Source organism: Oculina patagonica, chromosome 1 (assembly GCF_052425735.1).
Source record: "Oculina patagonica isolate OP01 chromosome 1, crgOcupat, whole genome shotgun sequence".
Classification (NCBI taxonomy): domain Eukaryota; kingdom Metazoa; phylum Cnidaria; class Anthozoa; order Scleractinia; family Oculinidae; genus Oculina; species Oculina patagonica.
In genome coordinates this window covers 2,190,099-2,212,202 of record NC_135758.1, presented here as the reverse complement: position 1 = coordinate 2,212,202, position 22,104 = coordinate 2,190,099, and the positions used below count along the sequence as shown (strand labels likewise).

The 22,104-nt window shown below is 38.6% G+C and overlaps 3 protein-coding genes across 4 annotated transcripts; all 3 read left to right on the top strand.

The window, feature by feature from the left end:
* The first annotated feature begins 30 nt into the window (after positions 1-30).
* Positions 31-19,816, top strand: LOC144651769 (fanconi-associated nuclease 1-like). Of its 2 annotated transcripts, XM_078511873.1 has the most exons (12): positions 31-1,423; positions 2,073-2,274; positions 7,577-7,714; positions 8,282-8,750; positions 9,195-9,371; positions 10,186-10,440; positions 11,277-11,372; positions 11,748-11,846; positions 12,257-12,385; positions 12,948-13,053; positions 14,266-14,298; positions 19,807-19,816. In XM_078511873.1, coding segments are annotated over exons 1-12 (2,901 nt in total). In that variant the 5' UTR covers positions 31-228; the 3' UTR covers positions 19,809-19,816. The 2 variants fall into 2 exon arrangements, with proteins under 2 accessions (XP_078367999.1, XP_078367914.1); XM_078511788.1 differs by lacking the exon at positions 19,807-19,816 and having other exon boundaries at positions 32-1,423; positions 14,266-14,381.
* On the top strand, positions 15,012-17,574 carry LOC144628484 (E3 ubiquitin-protein ligase MARCHF3-like). The gene is made up of 2 exons (XM_078486629.1): positions 15,012-15,333; positions 17,152-17,574. Exons 1-2 carry the CDS (start codon positions 15,058-15,060, stop codon positions 17,458-17,460), a joined length of 585 nt encoding a protein of 194 aa, XP_078342755.1. The 5' UTR covers positions 15,012-15,057; the 3' UTR covers positions 17,461-17,574.
* Positions 19,807-21,728, top strand: LOC144663759 (beta-1,3-galactosyltransferase 1-like). The gene has a single exon (XM_078524856.1). The coding sequence runs from the start codon at positions 19,913-19,915 to the stop codon at positions 21,023-21,025; it is 1,113 nt and encodes a 370-aa protein (XP_078380982.1). The 5' UTR covers positions 19,807-19,912; the 3' UTR covers positions 21,026-21,728.
* The last annotated feature ends 376 nt before the right edge of the window (positions 21,729-22,104 follow it).

Sequence of the window (22,104 nt, the reverse complement as noted above, 5' to 3'; positions counted from 1 at the left end):
CAGATGTACTGCTGGCGCGGCGCATTTTCAAAATGGCGGAAATGTGGCGGGAATGTCGCCCTTCACACTACGATTTTTACAGTCCTTTGCAGCAATCTAAACTTTCTGCCAACGTCCAATTTCTACTAAGTTTGCGTTTCTATTACTATTAAAGTCTTTTTTGCTCTGCACGTCTTTCGCAGTGTGTTAATCATTTCTGTGTTGAGGTGGTTTTTACAAAGTCTTTGAATGGAGCGAAAAGGGACAAGACTATCTCTTTCTCGAAAGCGCAAGAAAGGAATCACTGATAGAGAAGACATAAACAGCGAGTTTTGCGTTTTAGAGGAAAGCACAGTACATACAGTTATGTCTTCAGAGGAGATTTCTGTTGAATCGAAGGAGAACCTTATTGACGCACAAGATTCTCAAAGTGTTAAAAAGGGCAAGTTTTCTGACAGAGTTCCTGAGTCATCTGATGCGTTTTATACTCATGATAACAGTGCAAAGAAGAGTATAGCAACGTGGTTCAAGAAACCGTGCAACCCAAAGACTGTTTCTTGCCCGATGTGTGGAAAACTTGTTATACTTTCCAAGATAAATCAACATTTAGACAACAACTGTGAAAGCCATTTTGGACAACATAGCAACAGTGAAAGCCATTTTGGACAACATAGCAACAGCTCAAGCAAACCAATCTGTAAAGCAAATGGACTGCTTGATTCAAATTGTCACCAAGACAAGAAAGAAAAGGTTTTAGTAACGTCCACTGATAGAACCGCCAAATCAAAAAACTGTTTATCTAATGTTGAATGCCGACAATCAAGGGACGAAAAGATGGATCCCTTGCTAGCTTCATCGACCTCAGACACTACAAAAATTCTTGACCCTGATGTTGCCCCTTTGGAGAAAATGTCAAATGGGATGGGCAGAAATAAAGAAAGTTGTGGCACCTTAAATGACTGTAGTGGTGGTGTAAGTGATAGCAATGCTAAGCAAGATTCCTCTAGTCTAAAATCCTGTGCTAAATCTATGGCTGGCACAGAAGAAACTGTATTGACTCAAGAAAATGGTATTTTACAAACAAAACAAATGAATGCATCAACAGATCAGTCAAAGTGTTCAACAAAAGAAGAACTTAACAATAGCCAAGCTGAAGAGAATTTAGAGAACTCCAAAGAACAGGAAAACAAAGATCATGAACCATATTACCTTGCCAATTTTAAACTGGTTCTGAGCAATGTCTTGTCAAATGAGGATGACAGACAGTTGTTTAATGAGCCAGACAATAAGATCATTGATACATTTAATGGAATGTCACCAGAGGAACAGAAGTTGTATATTCGCCTTTTTCAACGTAAACGCGGCTGGTTTAGATGCAGTAAGTTGGAATACCCAAGGATTAGCAGCAATCTGACACCAAGTTTGAATTCTCTTGTACAGAAAGGTAAAGTCAAATAATGAATGTTTAGAATAGGTAATCTCCATCTACAACCTTGGACTCAAATGTTGGAGAAAAACACTCTCTTCCTCCCAGTCCAATGTTGAAGAGATTGCCAATTTTACCTACCTTTTCCGTTCGCAAACTGTTAAGAATAAATTTGTTTGGATGGCTTGGTCAACCATTCGGTAGAAACACCAATTTGTCCAAACAGCTTACAATGTAGGTCACCCATCCAGTAGAAATGTCAATCTGTTCAAACGGCTTGGTCATCCGTTTGGTTAAAACACTGGTCAGTTCGAATGACTTGGTCACTTGTTCGGTGAAAACATGCATCCGTTCAAATGACTACATGTAGGTCATCCGTTTGGTAACCAGACTGGTAGACCAGGCGATTTGGTTCCTGGGAGACCCCCACATCATCTGGGGGAATATCAGTAGGTACATTGTATGATGTATTATGTACAATAGCACTTCATGTTAATTGTATTTTTTGTTAAAAACTTCTCAGTTCATCTTTGCAATTGCTTAAAGTGATTGCAGTTATTACATGCCCCAGTTTCGAGTTATATACTTGTAAATTGTACTGTATATGATTAAAAAATTTCACTTTGGTTAATAATGATGTACATGTATTTCTCTGTTTTCTGTGCAGGTTTTTTAGAAGACCAAAGTCAACTCACAGATCTCAGAGAGACATTAAACCTTCTAGCATCTCCAGAGTTGAAACTTTTGGTGAAATCTCTTAATATTTCCTCAAAATCTGCAACCAAGGAGGACACAATAGAAACAATAGTCAGCCATGCTGAAAACCAGAAAACACTCTTTGGAAGCCTTAAAGGTGTTGTTTTAAAAAAGTAAGAACCAATACAATGTAACTAAATTTTAGTAATTATTTAGATCAGTAAATGGCTGGGATGCTAAACCAGGTCCTGTAGATGCTACACCATCAATACCACCATATTTTATTATTATATAACAATGTGGTTCCTCTCTCCCTCAACAGGAATGTTATTCTAACAACGAACATCACTGGTACCAAAATAATTATACACATCAACTAGGTGGCAAAAGCCCTGCAAGAATTAAAAAAAAAGCTTGACATCTCAAGTGTAAGAATGAAGTACCTTATGAGTGTGCCCGTGAGAGAACAGGGCAGAACCATGCAACAGGTGATACAGCTCATATCACCGATTTCGCCCAAACTTAGCATAAATGTTGGGTATGGTGAGCTATTTACTGTGGTAAAACATCAACTCAAAATATTTTATTCCCTTCAAGTTATGGCACCTTTTGCAAAAATGGCCATTTTTCACTAATTTATGCATATTTAATTAGCTGACTTTGATTGACCAGTTCCACAAGAAAAAAAGACTTCTGAAAATAAAATTCACTGCACTATATTCTGTGGTTATTAGGCTTTAAGTACAATAATTCACTTTAACCGTCAAATTTGATTTCTTCTCCTCAAACGGTCTTTTGGAAGGTACACATTTCGTACTGTTGGAAATAGCCTTTAACTAGTGCCCAATATCTCCCATGAGCAACAACTTATATAAATTATTCTTACATGGGTAATGAAGTCCATCATTAAACTTCACAAAAATGCCACAAAATGTCTGGGGACATCAATATTTTATTAGTATTGAGGAACTAAACACACGTGACTTAACGATTTCTTGCTATTTCATCAAAATTCACCGAAACACAGAAGCCATTTATTTGCCTCAATTTGGCATAAAATCGGTACGAAATAGCTAATCAAGCATAAATCTATAGATAACAATCAAAATATTGGCGAAGAAAAGGCAGTTAGGACATTTTTCGGAGCGTTTTCAGAGCCATATAATTCGGCAATGTTGTGATATAGCAAATGTAAAAATAGCAGCGAAAGATTTTCTTCACAAGCTCGCTCAATTCAACATTTAGGCACATCAAAGTTAAGAAACAAGAAAGTAATACTACATACATGCCACTTATCGACACACAGATGCTTTCTTTTGAAGAATTTGTTCTTCCTCGCTGCACTTCGATTCTTCGATCGATCTCAATTGACATGTACTGTTGCTTTGAGGCGCGCTGAACTTAGTCAATCCATCGTGGTTCATCCTTCGTGAAAGGTGTAAACAGGATGTCAATAAAGTCATTCAAAGAGCTGTTCAAAGTTCACGGAAGGACACTTGTCTCAGCCAGTTTGCATGAAATAAATTTAACTGGAAAATAAACAGCCGCCATGTTGAATTTCTACCTTTGAGCCTGCCGTTTCAGTCAGCGGTACGGCCGTTCACTGGGCATCACGCGTCCATCACGCGTGACCACACGCGCGATCATTTGCTTTTCCTCCGCGAGTGTTCGTTGGATGCGTTTGTGATGAAAATGAGAATATTTTCAAATTGTCGTAGGGAAAACAATTTCCTCCGCTACAGCTTGACGTGTTTACCGCGAAATATGGAAAGGCTTCTTTCCAAAATTAGCAAACTAACCGAAATAGATGTCGCTTACCATTTGTAGCTCAGTTTCCTGTTATTTCTTTCCGTTGGTGGGAGACCTGAAGGATGGGAGACTAGAACTGGGAAACCTTACAAATGGTAAGAAAATTTCTGACGTTCCGTCAATCTCCGAAGAGATTTTCCAGAAAAAATACTGTTCCATTTGACTTTCATCGAAACAGAGTTCTTGGTTTTTCTGTTCAACGGTCGGCATGCACGGCAACCAAATAAAAATAATTGTTTATGTTCCAAAATGACGCTAAATGGCGGTATAAAACTGCTCCGACGTCTCGGCAATACGGCCTTTTTGGGGGTGGCACCCTGAAGAAGGCAGTATTGCCGAAACGTCGGAGCAGTTTTATACCGCCATTTAGCGTCATTTTGGAACATAAACAATTATTTTTAGCATAAAAGACGCTACACAGTTAACCAAATCAAAATGTGAACGTCTCCCAGTTACTTTCCAGACATTTGTATTTTTTTATTGCTTGTTCAAATTCCCCTCCCCTGGCGGAAATAGTGATTAATACCGCGCATAACGATTACATTTTTTGACCAAATTCCCCTACCTCCGGGGCATAAATGGGAAAAAATGAATAACTCAGCAAAATTGGAGAATAACGTTTACCACGGGATAAATCACTATACGGTGGATAGCGAGGTAGGTTTTGTAATCGTTTCTTGCGCAAGTGCTTTAGTTGGGGGAGCGTCTGTGCTGAACTGAACAAAGTATTCACGTACGAAATGCCTTTAGCGACGCAGTCTATATGGCGCAGCAAATATATACATATATCTATAAAGGTGTGAATGTAGAGAGAGAAAACAACAAAGAATAAAACGGGTTTCCCTCGCGTTGACCTCGAAGAAGACAGAAGACTACCTCTGCTGGTTGAAACATTAGCTAAGTTTAGTTTTAATGCGGGGTTTAAGCTCTCTACAAAAGTCTGCATTCGCGTCTTTGTAACTCACATAGCCACTTAAATTGAGTCGGTGATGAAGAAAATTATCATTTGAAGCCGCAATTCGTCACTTGCAATGTGGGCATTCAGGAGGAAAAATTTGTCCCCATAAAAGCCCTTTTCTAAAACAAATTAATAAAACTGCAGTAATGACGTTTATCGGTAAATGGACAGATGGAGAACTTTGTGGGATCCCGAAAAGAGAGTGGGTACAAATTCAGTCTCCTAGCTGCCAAAGTGTAATATAATATAGACGATTTGAACAGAATTATTTAATGGTTTCCGACATTTCACAGCTCAATTTCAGAGCATCAAAACCGATTGCATCGCATACATTACACTGCATCCAGTGTATTTCTCTTCAACTATTTATCAAAAAAATTCAATGGAGAAGTTGAAAAAAATTCTCACTTTTACAAGAAGCGCACACTACTTATAAGGCTAAGATCAAGCCCCGGTTGTTCAGAGGGTAGATAACACCATCCGCTACTTATTCCGACGAAAACAAACATTTGTGGAGGAAAAGCAAATGAACACGCGTGTGTATAGCTGTGTATAGCTGTGTTGGGCTATGTATAGGCGTGTATAGCTGTGTAGGGCTAGGCTATGTATCCCCTCTATGAATATCCCTATATAGGATTTAGTCAAACAACTATATGATGACTACACTACGTACTTGCCCAAGTGTACGGCTTTACCGCTGACTGAAACGGCAGGCTCAAAGGTACAAATACAACATGGCGGCTGTTTATTTTCCAGTTAAATTTATTTCATTCAAACTGGCTGAGACAAGTGTCCTTCCGTGAACTTTAAACAGCTCTTTGAATGACTTTATTGACAACCTGTTTACACCTTTCACGAAGAATGAACCACGATGTATTGGCTAAGTTCATCGCGCCTCAAAGTAACAGTACATGTCAATTGAGATCGATCGAAGGATCGAAGTGCAGCGAGGAAGAACAAATTCTTCAAAAGAAAGCATCTGTGTGTCGATAAGTGGCATGTATGTAGTATTACTTTCTTGTTTCTTAACTTTGATATGCCTAAATGTTGAATTGAGCGAGCTTTTGAAGAAAATCTTTCGCTGCTATTTTTACATTTACTATCACAACATTGCCGAATTATATGGCTCTGAAAACGCTCCGAAAAATGCCCTAACTGCCAATCTTCGCCAATATTTTGATTGTTATCTATAAATTTATGCTTGATTAGCTATTTCGTACCGATGTTGTGCCAAATTGAGGCAAATAAATGGCTTCTGTGTTTCGGTGAATTTTGATGAAATAGCAAGAAATCGTTAAGTCACGTGTGTTTAGTTCCTCAATACTAATAGAACATTGAAGTCCCCAGACATTTTGTGGCATTTTTGTGAAGTTTAATGATGGATTTCATTACCCATGTAGGAATAATGTATATAAGTTGTTGCTCATGGGAGATATTGGGCACTAGTTAAAGGCTATTTCCAACAGTACGAAATGTGTACCTTCCAAAAGACCGTTTGAGGAGAAGAAATCAAATTTGACGGTTAAAGTGAATTATTGTACTTAAAGCCTAATAACCACAGAATATAATGCAGTGAATTTTATTTTCAGAAGTCTTTTTTTCTTGTGGAACTGGTCAATCAAAGTCAGCTAATTAAATATGCATAAATTAGTGAAAAATGGCCATTTTTGCAAAAGGTGCCATAACTTGAAGGGAATAAAATATTTTGAGCTGATGTTTTGTCACAGTAAATAGCTCACCATACCCAACATTTATGCTAAGTTTGGGCGCAATCGGTGATATGAGCTGTATCACATGTTGCCTGGTCCTCTTATGGATACACTCTTATGTACTTAGATAACAACACAAAACGTCCTACCAATTAATTAATTAATTATCAACTAAAGGAAAATATAACCACAAGACCACCATGTAGCCTACATAATTATACAGTGGAATTCTGACTTTTCAAACTTCCAAGGAAAAAAAAATTGGTACAAGAAGTCAGGAGTTTGAGAAATTGAGGAAAAATTGCAGTGTTTGACAAAGTAAATCAAAGGGAAATGACGTTTGGTTCAAGTTATCAGAAGGTTTGAGAAATCGAGGAAAAATTGCAGTGTTTGACAAAGTAAATCAAAGGGAAATGACGTTTGGTTCAAGTTATCAGAAGGTTTGAGAAATCGAGGATTCAAGAAATCAGGATTTCACTGTAGTACCATCCCTTCAAGTTTATTTTTTTCCTAAGTGGCCATTTGGCCACCAACTGCTCAAGTTTGGTCGCCTGTAAAAAAAATTTTAGTCGCCAAATTAAGCTCACGCTTTAAACCCTTCTTTTCAATTTACGTCGCCAATCTGGCGACTTCAGTTCCAATTTAGTCGCCAGCTCCAAAATTTTTAGTCGCCATGGCGACTAAAATGGTCTTAACTTGGAGGGTTGAGTACGTGTACATAAATGCAGTAGAATATAACTTTCCAAATTTACAGTCTAAGAAAGGTACATAACAAAGAGCAAAATGGTCTCTCTAGGGTTAAATGTTGAGCTGTTAAAAGTTTTGTCACCTTGTGTCATCATGGGTATTAAACTATATCAGAACTTACTTTTGGCATTTACCTGTTTTCTTTGTTCAGTCAAACTGATTGAGTTGTTTTCCAGCTACAATGATTACTTCACTTTGAAACTCATTATCTTGTTCATCTTGTTTTCTTTTTTTAATTTTTATTACTGCCAGAGCTAAGCAGGTGCTTGGGTGTTGTGTCAGACTCGCTGCTGATCCCAGAGAAGTGTATTGCCGACTTCTGTTGTTGTTTACCATGAATGCCATACCAGATGATGAAGATACTGCAAACAGTGGACAGACACAGCAACTGTAAGTATTACCCCATTGGCTCCTGTGCTGGCCAAAACCAGCTGTGGCGAACGTTGCCCTTTGTTCCGCTTTTCACGTCATCATCAATTAAAATTGTAATTTTTTAATGAACTTTTTATTGTAATTTTAGATACCTTTTTAATTGAAATTGTAATTACCTTTTAACTAGAATTATATTTATATAGATTTCTATTTATTCATATCATAATCACAATTTTGTACATATACACTTTTTACCTTTTAACCGTCTTTTATTTGTAATTTTTAGACCTTTTTTATTTCACGAGAGCGTTTTAACGAGCTACGGCTCCTGAGCTCTTCGTGGTTAAATAAACTATGTCTATGTCTATGTCTATGTCTATGTCTATCGTTGACCAAAAAAGGTATCACTTTTACTCAATCTCTGCAGAAGTAATTTTCCTAGTTAATTGGATAAGCCCAAATTCAGACTTTCACCTTTAACATAAACATAATGTTACAAAACAGCAATAATAGTGGTTATGGCTTTATGTCATTCATCCCTTACTAATTCTCTATTTTTTTTTAATCTAAAATGTGCGTATTAAGGTCAACACTCTACCTTGCTAACATTGGCAAGGTAGTCTACCCAGCATATGTGATTGACAGACCAACACCAGTGTTCCATTCCCGCGACAGTCTCATTGCATTTGCCGAAGCTTATCAGCAAAAGCACGAGATGCTTGTGGCACTAGAAAACAACAGTTTTGAGCAAGCATACAGCTACTACCCTGAAGCATCAAAGAAATTTGATGACATTCTTGCTAGCCTGAAGACTGGTTCAAAAATCCCAGCTGCTCTCCTCCCAGAACACCTGCGATGCTTTACTGCAGAGTGGGCCATCACTAAGATGTGCTATTATGGAGTGGAAGTCTTGCAGAAGTGGCGGCAATATGATGAAGCTGTTAAGCAGCTGGAAACTCTGCTTCAACAAGATGTGTTTTGTTTTGATTCACGTGGACGCTGGTATGACAGGCTTGCATTGAATTTGCATCAGCACTTAAAACAACCTGAAAAGGTACCAATTAATACTGTTTAAAAGCTTAGGTTTTTCTTGTATCTCATCTACCTGTTTGGTCATCAGATTTTTTAAATCTTGGTCATGTTTATATTTATTTAATCTTTACAATGGTGTCAATTAATTTGGCAGTTGCCCTGTGCATCATGGGGCAATGACAAGTTTTGTAATTGACCCTGTCCCTTATATGTACATGTGAGATTTCTATTGTTTTGTGTGAGATACTGATGCTCACTCAGGCATTGTCCAGAATGATTTTGTGTCAATAGTACTGTTCTTGTAGCACTTTCAGATTGAGTTCTAATTGGAAAAAAATTTCATGTTCATGGAACTTTTACCAGAATTTCAATGTATATAAACCTTATGTTGGCATACTGAAATTTCAGCTATTACATGTACACTTTGCTACTATTGACAGTAGTTGAAATAATTTCTTTTGTAAAGGCCATGGTGGTTATCAAACAAGCCCTGTCAGACCCACATGTTCGGTTTGGGCGTCGCCTTTCACTGATACAAAGAGCCAAACGCATCCTCTCTTCACCTGCATTTAAAAAAGGAAAGAAGAAAAAATGTGAAGATTTTGCAGATCTTGAGTTGGAAGAACCATGCCCATCGAAAAGTGTAAGCATCAAATAATTAAGTACATGTACATACTACATTGTTTTTGTATCGCATGACTAGATGTGTGCCAGGCTTACTGATATTGCAAATGGACAACAAGAAAATCCCATATGCTACAGATCTATCTACCTCAGTTATTACATGATATTTTTGCGACCATTAATTTCGCGATTTTGAGGGGCGCATATTTCGCGACACTTAAATTTCGCGATTTTGCGGAAATCTTGTATTTTGTATTTAATTTCGTGGCAATATTATTAAACAAAAGAACAATAACGTCAAAATTAACAAAAATGCAAGGGCGGGTCTAAATCTCGGCAATAGCAACAACAAAGTTCCCACTATGTCTATGTTGTGGTTTAAATTTATCTCTGGTTTAAAATTTTTCAAACCAGTTTGATTTTTATTTTTCATTGTCTCATACTCATTAACACAATCTAAAACAAAGGGTAGTAAAAATCAAACTGGTTTGAAAAAAATTAAACCAAGGAAAAAATTAAACCACAACATCTACAAGTAGGTCATGCTTGTACGTGCATGAGTTATTAATCCTAATTTTTCTTGGGACTGGAACACTTAACTTCTTTTACACTAATTGAACACAAGTTTTACTTTTTTGATACTCATTTATTTGTACCTTTATTCTAAAAAGCCCTTTTGGGACAAATAAAGTATTAATGTACATGTATGATGATCATTTACTGATTGTGAGATAAGTGAGGGACTAATTGTAGACTAGATTGCACATAATATCGCATATGACTTGCCTTCTTTATATATATATATATATTTTTTGGCTTCCTGATCAACGTAGATCACAATTTCTGGGACAAGATGTGCCGAGCTTGGTGTCTTCATAGCCCCTGAAATTGATCAAGGTGGTCAAGTGATTGATGGTACAACAACATTCTGTGCAGTGGAGGAGTATGCGCTGTCTTATTATCGGCAGCAGGGTTTTGATCAGGGGATCCATGGTGAAGGATCAACCTTCTCCTCACTCTACTGCTTATTCATGTGGGACATTATCTTTGCAAGCGGCATTCCTGATGTTTTTCGAAGTCCTTTCCAGGTATTTAAAAAACCCAACTGAATTTGGTATGCTAGACACTCACATTGCAACTAGATGGAAGCACATTATGAAGTGCACTTATTGGAAATAAGAGGAATTAGCTTACCTGTATATTTGCAAAAGTACCTTCAAAAGGGGTGTGTTTATTCCAGTTTTCAGTGATATGCGAACTCTGAAATTCAAAATCCAACTTTATGTTTTTGAATTCCCGTTTTTATGATTACTTTTTTCGCTGCCATCAATCATTGTGACAGCCAATGAACCACAAAAAACAGAAACAAACAAAATTGATTGAAATCTACCATCACAACTGACAGAGGTGACCTTTTGACCCAGTTGAAGTGAACTTCTGTTCCCTGAGAGGTCCACTAACTAAAGATGACTGATGGATCGGAAAAGCATAAACTCTTGGTTGAGGATTGAATTTCAGAGTTTGCATATGTAAGTTGTATCACTGAAAACCACAACAGTAAAGGGAAGCATTTATTGAAAGGAAGGTGCTAAATCAATCATTATGTTACATGTACAGTGTACTCACCATTTCTTTTAACCTCCAAGGAAAACAAAAAATGGGTTTGAGAAATCAGGAGATTGAGAAATTGGGGGGAGGGGGGTTAAATTACAGTGTTCAGCTGACTGAGTGGAGAAGCTACTTTTGATAAAAATTAATGAGTTATCAGGAGGCTTTTGAAATCGAGGTTTTGAGAAATAAGGATTCAACTGTATTAATTTTATTACAGTTGATAATTATTTTTAATTCTTGTCACCTGCCTGATTTAAAATTCAGTCATATTGTAAGAAAAATCTTAAAGTTGATCATTCTGTTTTGCTCTCAGGCTGCACCTTTAGACATGTGTTTTGACTCATTTTACACCAGCCGTAAGGAGATGATTGACAGGAGATTGGAGGAGATCACAACAACACCAGTTGAGGTAAACAGTTGTGCCTGTTTGCATTATGCTGTTCACCTTTAAGTTCATTCCCCAGTATTGCATTGCGCATCCCTACTGCGCATAATATCATGTTTGATTAGCGCACCCGCATTAAAAAATTGGTGGCTTTTTCATCAAGACTGGACCTCGCCAGAGAGGAAAATCATCATTTTCTCAAAAACGAGTACAGTTACCTAAAATTTTTTCTGCTGTTTTGAACTGAGTAGTAACTTTCTTTCTGTAGACTAAATGTGGACCAACTTGACAAAAATCTCAGTGCAGGTTTTGTTTCTGAGTGGAATGACCTTAATTTTAATGCTAGTCTATCCATATCATCCTGTAAGTGTGATTGTTTCTTAATGTTCTTCCTCTCAGAAACTTCAGGCAATGCTCTCCGAGACTTGGAATGATAACGAAGGGCAGCTTTGTGCAGGCCTCAGCTGGGATCGGTTCACAGATGTAGAACAAGCAAAGGTGTGTGAGATTCTGCTTGTACATGCAGTTCCTTAGGTCTGCAATGCGTGCAAAGGGCTAAAATAGCTACTTGTACAAACCCTCTGCATACATTGCAGCTCTGCACGCCTTTTGTATCAATAATGCTAGGGAATATTGTTTCGATTGTATAAATTATAGGAAAATGATTTTATAAATTACCACCTACAGACTGTAAAGAGGTGCTTTACAGCCATTCTTGTTTATAGTTGTTACTTTAAGTTATTAACTGCCCGCTGATTAGGTAATTATTATAACAAATTCACGAACATTTACTTACACTGTTATATGTTCAATCATTGCTATGCAGTCTATGTGCATTAGAGTTTTACATGTATATTTGTACCCCTGACAATGTTTTTTCAGTAAAAATTTTATCTTTTTTTTTTCAGCAACTTGTAGCATGTCTGGGTGGCGAGGTTTTGTCAGGCATATTCACTCGTTTTGCTCAAGGTTATCGCTATCATCGATCTGGTTTGCCTGACCTGGTGGTTTGGAATTCCTCTACTCTGGATTACATGGTAATATAATGTGATGTGTGATTCATTTGTCCAATGTTGTCGAAATGTTAACTTGGTACAGTCAATCCAGGTTTTCTATTAAAATCACAGAAAAATCATCACTCAGTATTAAAAGAAGTAACACCAGTTGACATCTGCCTCGTACCCAGACGCCTTTTTTTTGTTTTGGGGGTCACCGCGCTCGCTTTGTTCTCGCTTTGTTACAGCGAAAATCGAGGCGCCTGAGGAGGAGGCTGAGTTGACATGATACTATGTGGGAGCCAATGGGCAAAAGACAGAAAAAAAGACAAGTTAAAGCTTTCTTGACCCACTTTTTTACTATTCAGGACTAGGAATTTTTTTGAGGCAGACTATTCCACAGGACAGAGCCACTGTAAAATAAACTATGTTTCAGCTGGTTCATCCTTCGTTTTGGTATTTTGAGAATATTTTTTTGGAATTTTACCACTGGAAATTCTCCTCTACCAAAAAACCAAAAATGACCTCAGAGATTAACTTAGTTGTTCGATACATGTAGACAAGCAAACAAAACGTCATTTATTTTTTTATATCATTTGGTCAGATTGCTGAAGTCAAGGGGCCTGGTGACAAGCTCTCTACCAAGCAGCAAATCTGGCTTGATGTGTTAGCATCACTTGGAGCAAATGTTGAAGTCTGCTATGTGACTGGTATGGCACGCTGATGCTTCCTTTCTTTCGTTGCAAGTTCCGATTTTATAACCATGCCTTTCAGTCCCAACTAGACCCTTGTATAATAACAACTTCGGCAACTTTATGTATTGTGCTTTTTTTCTCCTACCTCTCTGAACACTTACTTGTAGCTACACACACTGAGTACCGTAAAAGCTCTATCATCTGGTTTGGTCATTCCCTCTCTTTTTTACCCTGCTTCCCTAATAAGCCCCCCGTTGGAAGCTCAGTTTTTTCATTACCCCCCCCCCCCCAACCAAGGGTTTTTTTCCTTACTGCTCAAGTTTGGTTGCTAGTGAAAAATTTTAGTCGACAAATTAAGCTCACGCTTTCAATCCTTCTTCTCAGTTTCCTTTTTTCAGTTCCAATTCAGTCGCCATGGCGACTAAAATGGTCTTAACTCGGTGGGTTGCTCCCCCCTCCTCTATTTAGCCTCCTCTCCCCTTGATGGTAAATTACAACAATTAATGAACAAAAAAACAAGGCAAATTTATGCTTTTAAAGTTATTCATCCACCACAATTACATATTATTGTTGCTACATGTAATTTATGAAAATGTATTATCAAACAGCACTAAAACATTGCAAATTCCACTTTATTTCTTTTATATGTACTCTAACTAACACAATTTGAAAGAAGTCCCCCGTCTTAAATAAGCCGCCCTCCCCCCAACCCCCTCCTCCTCAAAAGGTCATAAAAAGAAATCAGCCCTTCGGAAGCTTTTAAAACACAACTCTTCCGTTACGGTACAGTAAAAACCCGCGTGTAAGAACCTACTTTTTTCAGAGTTTGGCAAAACAGGTTCTTGTATTATGGGGTACCTATTGGCAGTTGAGGCTAAGTAGGTTCTTAATTCAGTTAGGTTCTTAATTTCTACAGAGTGGACACTGTTGTTGATTATCAGAAAAAGTAGAAAAACTGGTCTGTTCTTCATTATACAATATTTATTAATGTACCCATGTTGCCAAAAGTCCAACAACATTAATTGATCAATGATACAGTACTGCAGTATCGTTTTGGTTTTTGGTAACTGGAAAAATATACCCCACATATGAGAACCTGTTGGAATTTCTTCGGCTAAACAGGTTCTTATATTTTGGGGTATTAAAAAAGCAAATTTCTGCCAGAAGGTTCTTAAATCCCTAGGTTCTTACACGCGGGTTTTTACTGTATTTCGTTTTCTTTTTCAGCTGTTGGTGCCAAGCGCCTCAAAATGTCAAAATAAAATCGATTCAGCGATGAAGCTATATCCAGACTGCAAATTATGGTCTTAAAATATGGAGATGAATTACAATATAGTTTTCTATTTGTACAAAACACATGTGAATAAAGCAGTAAAAAAAAAATATTCTTTTGTTGTGCTGAGTGTTTTAGTTAAACCTTCATTCTCAAAATACTGTCTTATAACAATTTCTTGAACAAGGAGGAATATTTTGGAAAGGCAAGTGTTATGTTATAGAAGTGAATTGGCTGGAAAGTTTAACTTAACTCAAAGTACTTTTCCTCCCGAAGCATCCCGTTTTTAAATTCTGCGAATTTCGTATGTTAAGAGAAAATGAGAATATTGTTCCGGTATTAGGAATTTTCTAATTATTAAAAGTCGGTGAAATGGGTACACGAACCGAGCTGAAAAGTACATTTTCCGTCGATAATTTCAACTAGTATATATCCTCTAGATAAATCTTATCCAATTTCTCCATTATTAAGATGTCGGCTGTTAAAAGGAATGCATGTTATAGGAGCGCGCACCTAACCTACTGTGACAGCTAGTCTGAGAAAAACAGCGCTTCTCCCAGAAAGTTTTGTTATCTTCGTCATATTTTTTATACGCCTTCACAACTAACAGTCGGGGATCTCGAAGTGAGGGCGCGCGCGCCTAAGGTGGTCAGGGCAACCATGAATGGAATCGTTTGTGACGTTTCTCTGTTGTTTTCGCTTTTGCTAGAGAAAACGTTTATCTCGTAGTGAATTTAGCTGCCGCGATGTCGGAAGAGTCACAAACTCCAGCGATACTCCCGGTCTCCTGCTCTTTTAGCTCTATTTCGTTAGAGGATGACAATCTTCCAATGTGCCGGATCTGTCACAACACCGGCGGAAAACAAAACGAATCCTTACAAAGAGTCTGCTGGTGTAAAGGAACTATGGGCGAGGTACATAAGTCATGTTTGGAGACATGGCTGAGTGCAGTACATAGCGACAGATGCCCTATCTGTCATTTTCATTTCCGCACAAGAAGAATTTTCAAACCGATCAGACAGGTAATTTCCATTGAATTTAAACTTGATTCTTGCAGACATGAATTTTTTTTTTATTTCTTAGTTTTGCTATTTTAAGGTGGCCCACGGGTATTTATGAGGCTGACAGTTCCCTTTTTTAAGCGCGTTTTAAAACGGGAAAACGTGAAGCGATTGCTTAGATTTTTGAGAATCTGAAAAAATAATGCTTAAATTATATAAAATGATAAATTTTATGGCGATCAAACGCGATTTGTTAAAGTTATGAGCGATTTTTGGAAGCCTTCGTTTTTTATAAAATGCGATTATTTTGAAAATGCCACGGTGAATTTTTCTGTAATTACCCCAAAACGCTGCCAAACAGTTGAAGTTTACTCACAACAACTTACAGGAAAATCCACTCCGTAGAACTCCTGAACGAGCGACATCTTTATTTTGCCTTTAAAAACTGTTGTGTTATGCGTCTGACTTGACCGTCGCATAAATTTGATACTTATACTAACCCAGTACCAGCCAGTTTTAAGTCTGATGTCACCTTAATCGTGTGTGTAAAAGTTAAAAAGATCGTGTATATACATCAAATGTTAGCAGTCAATAACGATGGATGGTTTTCAGTTGAATTTTTGAAAATATCAAACAAATGACGTTATTTAGAATTGCGGAAAATTTGTCGATTTGTTTTTCATTTTTTTAAAGCTGCAGCTAGAACAGGATATTGCAAAGATTTGTGCCGAGTTTCAGCGTATTCCTATCATACGGTTTGAAGAATTTCGGTCGGAAAGTCAGGTACATTTACTTTCCAAGATTTGGTCGCTTTGTAAACCCCGAATTTCGAATGAAATTATACTGTTGTTTTCGAAGAGAGGCGTTGCTTCACGTTTTCGCGTTTTAAAACGCGCTTCAAAAAGGGAACTGTCAGCCTCATAAATGCCCGCGGGCCACCTTAAAGCGCTAATTCTGGCCTAAGAACAAAGACGCGTATAACGCGCTATTGTAAAGTTACTTTGGGTGGTCGCTTGTTTTATGACGTCCTTTGACTGAAAGTGGTTATGACGCCCCAAAATTTATTGCAAACAAGCGACAAGGTTGAATTTTCTAAGATTTTTCCATCAATCACTTTCTTGCAATTGTTTGGTATCGGATTGTGCCGGGTAAACAGGCAGGAAGCGGACGTAAATCTTGGCGGGAAATCTCCGGAAGGCGGGAAAAGAGAGGGCGGAAAGCGGGCTTCCCAAGGCGATGGGACTCGAGAAATGCGGAGAAAAATGTTTGCGACATTTTGCAAGCTTTAACATTAAGGTGGGGTTCTACTTGAATTTGAATGAAATTTTAAAAGGTTTAAGGAAGGGATTGAAGAAAAAAAAAAATTGAAACACCACCAGAACCTCATGCAAGAGCACTCCAGGTTGTCTGTACTGTAGGGGACTGTCTCGTATCCGTCTATCAATTTTTAACTTTAAATACTAATATTAAAATCACATTAAATCTCCAATATTTCTTCTTTCACTAAATTTTACTTATCCTTCAAGACAAACTATCTCCTCCCAAACATCCCCAAAGTGACCCGAAAATTTTCAAAACACCGCAAAACATGGATATATGTAATAAGCTGAGGTTTTTAGATTCCTTGAAACGCGAATTAACGAGATATTTCCGTTAATTTCATGTTATAATTAAGCGATGTAAAAACGGCCTTAATTAGCTTCAGGTAAACCCCCGCCTTAATGGAAAAGGTACAGCGGCGGGAACCAGGAAGTTCAACGACCCCCTCGCCCCACGCTCCTCCGCGCCGCCTCAGGATTTTTATATCTCATCACTAGTTTTATTTTCATTTTTTTCTAGTGGCAATGTCCTCCGATGCCTCCAAACGACATTGCCATGTTGGTGTTTACAGTGGTGTTTTTTGGAATGTTCTGCGTTCAACTCACTGGGATCGCCATTCTCGTCAGCTATTACAAACAGGAGCCAACCTGCCACACTACAGTGAGTTTAGGGATTGCTGGTATCGCCACTGGATTACCGTTCTTCTTCGCCTTTTCTATAGGACTGACAATGAATGTTTATTTTTCACGTTATTGGTCGCACTGGCGAAGAACGAACAAACACGTGATTGTACACCTGGAAAACGTCGAGGACGTAATCGTTGCCTAAATTAGACGTTTTAGTTCATCTGGTCCTGTACTTGCAACTGTGATTCAATTAAAACATGTGTGCGTTTGAATTCTATTAAACATGTACAGTTTTAATGCTCCTATCAATGTTAAGCCGCAGAAGGGGGAGACTGCACATAGGACAGGCATTTAAACTTAGCTGAGACTTTCTGTTCACATGCCCAACCCCAGAACATTTGTGAATGTTCAAAAGAGTCACTAACTTCAATAAAATGTTGTAAGAATTGTTAAAAACAGTCAAAAGTCCCCGATACAGGCAAACAATGGCTGTCAAATCCCCTGCCTATATGCCCGGCCTCCCCCTCTCACCAGCCAGCGGCTTAACAATGATAGGTGCATAACCCTTTAATGCCCAATCGTACAGATTTGTACGAAAAACACCAACAGTGATTAAAAAAATCTGCAGCTTTCACAAATCTGGACACATGATAGAGGGTCTCAATGGGGTTGTGGCTTTTACGGTTAACGGGTAAAATTTTGGCTGTTTTACGGCTAACGGTAATTTTTTTACCATTACGGTTGACAGAAGTTACAAATTTTTTAAAAGTTAAAAATTAATTTCTTAGGACCATTATGGGGCGATGAAGTGACCTAATCGATCTGTTTTATTTAAAATTATTGCCCGATTTTTTACGGTTAACGTATTTTACGGCTAACGGTTAAAACTTTCTAATTTTTACACCTAACGGCTAAATTTTTGGCCGTTTTTCAGCTTACGGTAAATCCCCTTGAGACCCTCATGATAGTGATGATCCCTTGTAATGGCAAAGTGATACTTTTCATAGCTTTAAAACTTTTCATAGCTTTAAAACAACTAACTGACTGCAGGTCTAGATTTCCTTTGCATATGGTCGTTTGTTCTGTACAAATCCAAAAATGCCCGTTTTCTTCTTCATAAGACAACAAGAAAAAAAACCCACATCTTTGCCTCCAAATTTTAATGAAAAAGAATAGTTCGAATCCAAAAGTGTACATTTGCAGCAATCTCTCCTACCGTAACAATAGGGACTTTAAGATAGTCGACTACGGTTGACTACGACGGTCGGATGCCTATTTGGTAGACTGGGTCGAGTGCGGTAAAAGGGCGCGAAAATTTGACGCTTGTTGACGGATCCAGACCTTCAGATGAGTGGGGGGCCCGATCATCCAGACCCTGGAATAGAGGCGGGGCCACTCTAGAGCATAATTTTCCTCGGCCCTTCAGGAAAAGTTTGGTCTGACATAAGGTGGGAGCCTCTCTCCCTCCCCCCCCCTCCCCCCGTGTCCCTCCCCTAGATCCGCCACTGAGCTATGTTTGCAAACCTGTAATTTCCTTATCCGTGACCGAAAGCGATTCCTGGGTAATACAGCCATGTCGGCGGCATGCGCCCACCGCGTTAACAGGAAATGATATGATGCTAATTCCGAAGATAATACAATAGTACTGTGCTTTGATGAGCAAGTGCTAAAAATTATTTTTTAACAAGATTTTTCCCGGCTTTTCATATTCTAGCTACAGTGAAAACATTTTCATTTTCTAAAAAATGGAAACCCTACATTTCACCGCGGTCAAACGTCTCAGGCAGGTTTTCTTTCCATTTTCGCCGTTTTTTGTTCAAATTGAAGTGTTATTACGAGCAAGGATATATAAAAATAGTTGCCGAGTGAAAGCATAATTATCCCATTCCCTCAGGTAAACAAGTGTTTTTACTTTTTAAATGTTTCGCATCCGAACCAAAGGTGCTTTGACAAATGGCGCCGACAAGTCCGCATATCGCTATTTTCAAACACGTAGAACTTTTTTAGTAAAGCTCCAAAAGACTTAGGCCTGGTTCACACTTGCGACATAACGACATAACGGCAAGGTCACGCAAATGCAAAAAACACCTCACATTAAACCCTTAGGATACCGGTTATGTTTCGAACTTTGAACTGTGAAAATTAAAAACTTATCTTTGCAGTACTTTTCTTATTTTTTGCATATTTCTGTCGTTTGACCGCGGTGGAACCCCACATATGGTTCAAGTTTGAAAATTTTTAAAAGTTGTGTCGGCTGCTAATCAAAAACTCATGGCGAAACTTTATGATCTGATCTTTTTTTAATCACTTCCAATCCCGACCGGAGTGATTTTAGCGAATGCGATCGCGCGGAGATTTCACTGTTTCTTTAACCTTCGAACTTCAATTATCATTCACAGCTGAAAAAATAAATAAAATAAAATGTCAGAACATAACTGAAGAGATGCTCGCGAGAAAGCTTGTCAGCAGAATTTTAATATTGGTTAAACAATAACAAATACTCTCAAAATATCACGTTACAACTCAATTCGTGACGGTTGACGTGTCAGAAATCGTGGAATACCGAAAACGAAGGAAACGATTTTGATTTGAATCAGCGAGGACCCGTGCAAGGAAGAGTTGTTCGTTTCGGTTGACTGAAACCGACAAGCACGATGAAGTCTTTGGCGAAATGTCCGTTTTCGGTAACAACGACATCATGCATATTTCTATGCATAACCGTTTCTTTGTCGATGTTGTGTGTCTCGTTGTGGCTTACGAGTCAAGGGCTAACAAATTATGTTGAGACTATGAAGACTAAACTCCAGGAGGAAGGTCAGATCGGGAAACGTTTTTCTGGGTCTGCGAACATTTTGGTGGAAACTACTCATGCGAAACAAGTCAAGCGACACAACAACGCGGAGTTCGAAAACAAACATGCCGACGATGACGGCTTCTCGGATTCTTGGCACGAAGTTCGTAAACATCGGACCCGCTTACTAACCCGTACAAAGTGCGAACAGCGTTTCTTTCTCGTGATACTAGTCGCAAGTTCTGCCGAAGCCTACCAAAATCGAATGGTTATTCGCCATACTTGGGGAACCGATAACGCTTTGCACCGGAAATGGAAGACAGTATTTCTTATTGGCGAAGGACAAGATGTTTCTATTTCGGATCGCATCTCGCGCGAAGCTCAGATATTTGGCGACATCATTCAGGGCGATTACAAAGAAACCTTCGCTAATAAAGTGTTCAAGATACAGTCCGGCTTCGAATGGGCTGCCAAGTACTGTAGTGGCTTTCAATATTTGCTGAAAACCGACGACGATGTCTTTGTAAATACTCGAGGGCTTATTGACTTCCTTAGCGGCACTGGCACGTTGAATACCGAATTTTATTTCGGGCATCTAATGCACGGAAGTCCCGTTCTTCGTACAGGCTATTACGGAGTTTCAGAAGAAGATCACCCGGCCAACTTCTACAAGGATTACATATCCGGAGGCGGGTATGTGCTTTCGAAAGATCTAGTGCAAAAGTTTACCCAAATGTTCGATGTTGTGAAACCTCTGAAAATTGACGATGCTTATATAGGAATGTTGGCCGCTGATATCGGCGTTGAGCCGATTTCGAGTTCGACGTTTATGATGTATAATGACAATTCATGTAAGGATGATGACAATATTTTACTGATTCGACCTGTTGATCACGAATGTATGCACAAACTTTTCGACGACACACAGCGAAAAATACTGTCACCACCCAAGGATGACGTCAAGTTTAAAAAATAGTTTTTCACTTTTATAATTATAAAACATGAGTTATGACGTTCTCTGACTTTATACACAATAGCGTGACTCACTGTAATGCCCGGCCAAACGAGGATGTAGACTGAACGTGCTCAAATATTTCGTGAACGTCGATGAGAGTATGACGGAATCTCGTTCTCGTTTGGCCCGAGTTGATAATAGTCGAGTTGACGAAAACTCTCACGAGAGTCAACTCTCATCAACTCTCATCACCGCTTCGCCCGGGCGTTAAATGATATACGAATTGGAAATGTATATACTATGAGATTAAAATACTTATATTAATTTTATAATAGGATGATGCAAGGGTATTGGAAGGAAACTAGAACAATTTGAAATGAAAATTCTTTTGTGAAAAAAAAATCAGAAAATAACACTTATGTTTTAAAAGTGTAAAATAGCGTTCTCTGGTTTAAAAAGTTAAGAAAAAATATGAGCTTTCGGCTATTTTACTATAGCCTTTGACGAATGTAAAAACTTTTTAAACCAGAGAACGCTATTTTACACTTTTAATATGTCTCATCCTGGTTGCAGTTCAATTTTTAACACTTATGTTATTTTAATAAACCGTCAAACTGTCTTTTACTGAAATAATGTCCTGTTGCTATACCTATTACCCAATTTTTTGGGGAATTTACACGCGACCAAACGTAAACAAAGCGGGCTTATGGTCGCGCGCGAGACAACAAAGTTCCTTTTATGATCAAGTTCGCCGCGGTCAGTTGTTCAAAGGCTGCCGAAAAACGCAGCCCACAAGATAAATCACTCTCTGCAAGGATTAATCACAGTGCAATTGATATAACCTGCGTAGTTTTCTAGTTAGCGCTCGAGTAACAGGGCGCGAGTTGGAGCGGCGCACGTGAACGACTGTCTCGTCCCCAGGCGTCCTCGTCCTTGGTCGTGCACGGTTCGCTTGGTGTTGTGGGACTGACGTGCACGGTTCGCTTGGCGTTCTGGCAATCCCCGCGCTCCCTGTTTTCCCGCCTTACCGCCTCAACGTCCGGCCAATCGGCGCCTGGGGACGAGGCAGCGTGAACGAGAAAACGCGCGTGGGCTGAGGG

What these genes read in the sequence shown, in the direction of transcription:
- LOC144628484 (XM_078486629.1), top strand. Translation starts at nt 15,058, where the DNA reads ATGTCGGAAGAGTCACAAACTCCAGCGATACTCCCGGTCTCCTGCTCT. An exon ending in TTTTCAAACCGATCAGACAG is followed by an intron (nt 15,334 to 17,151) that starts GTAATTTCCATT and finishes ATTTTTTTCTAG; the next exon opens with TGGCAATGTCCTCCGATGCC.
- LOC144651769 (XM_078511873.1), top strand. Translation starts at nt 229, where the DNA reads ATGGAGCGAAAAGGGACAAGACTATCTCTTTCTCGAAAGCGCAAGAAA. An exon ending in GAATTCTCTTGTACAGAAAG is followed by an intron (nt 1,424 to 2,072) that starts GTAAAGTCAAAT and finishes TTTTCTGTGCAG; the next exon opens with GTTTTTTAGAAGACCAAAGT. An exon ending in TTTTTCGAAGTCCTTTCCAG is followed by an intron (nt 10,441 to 11,276) that starts GTATTTAAAAAA and finishes TTTTGCTCTCAG; the next exon opens with GCTGCACCTTTAGACATGTG.
- LOC144663759 (XM_078524856.1), top strand. Translation starts at nt 19,913, where the DNA reads ATGAAGTCTTTGGCGAAATGTCCGTTTTCGGTAACAACGACATCATGC.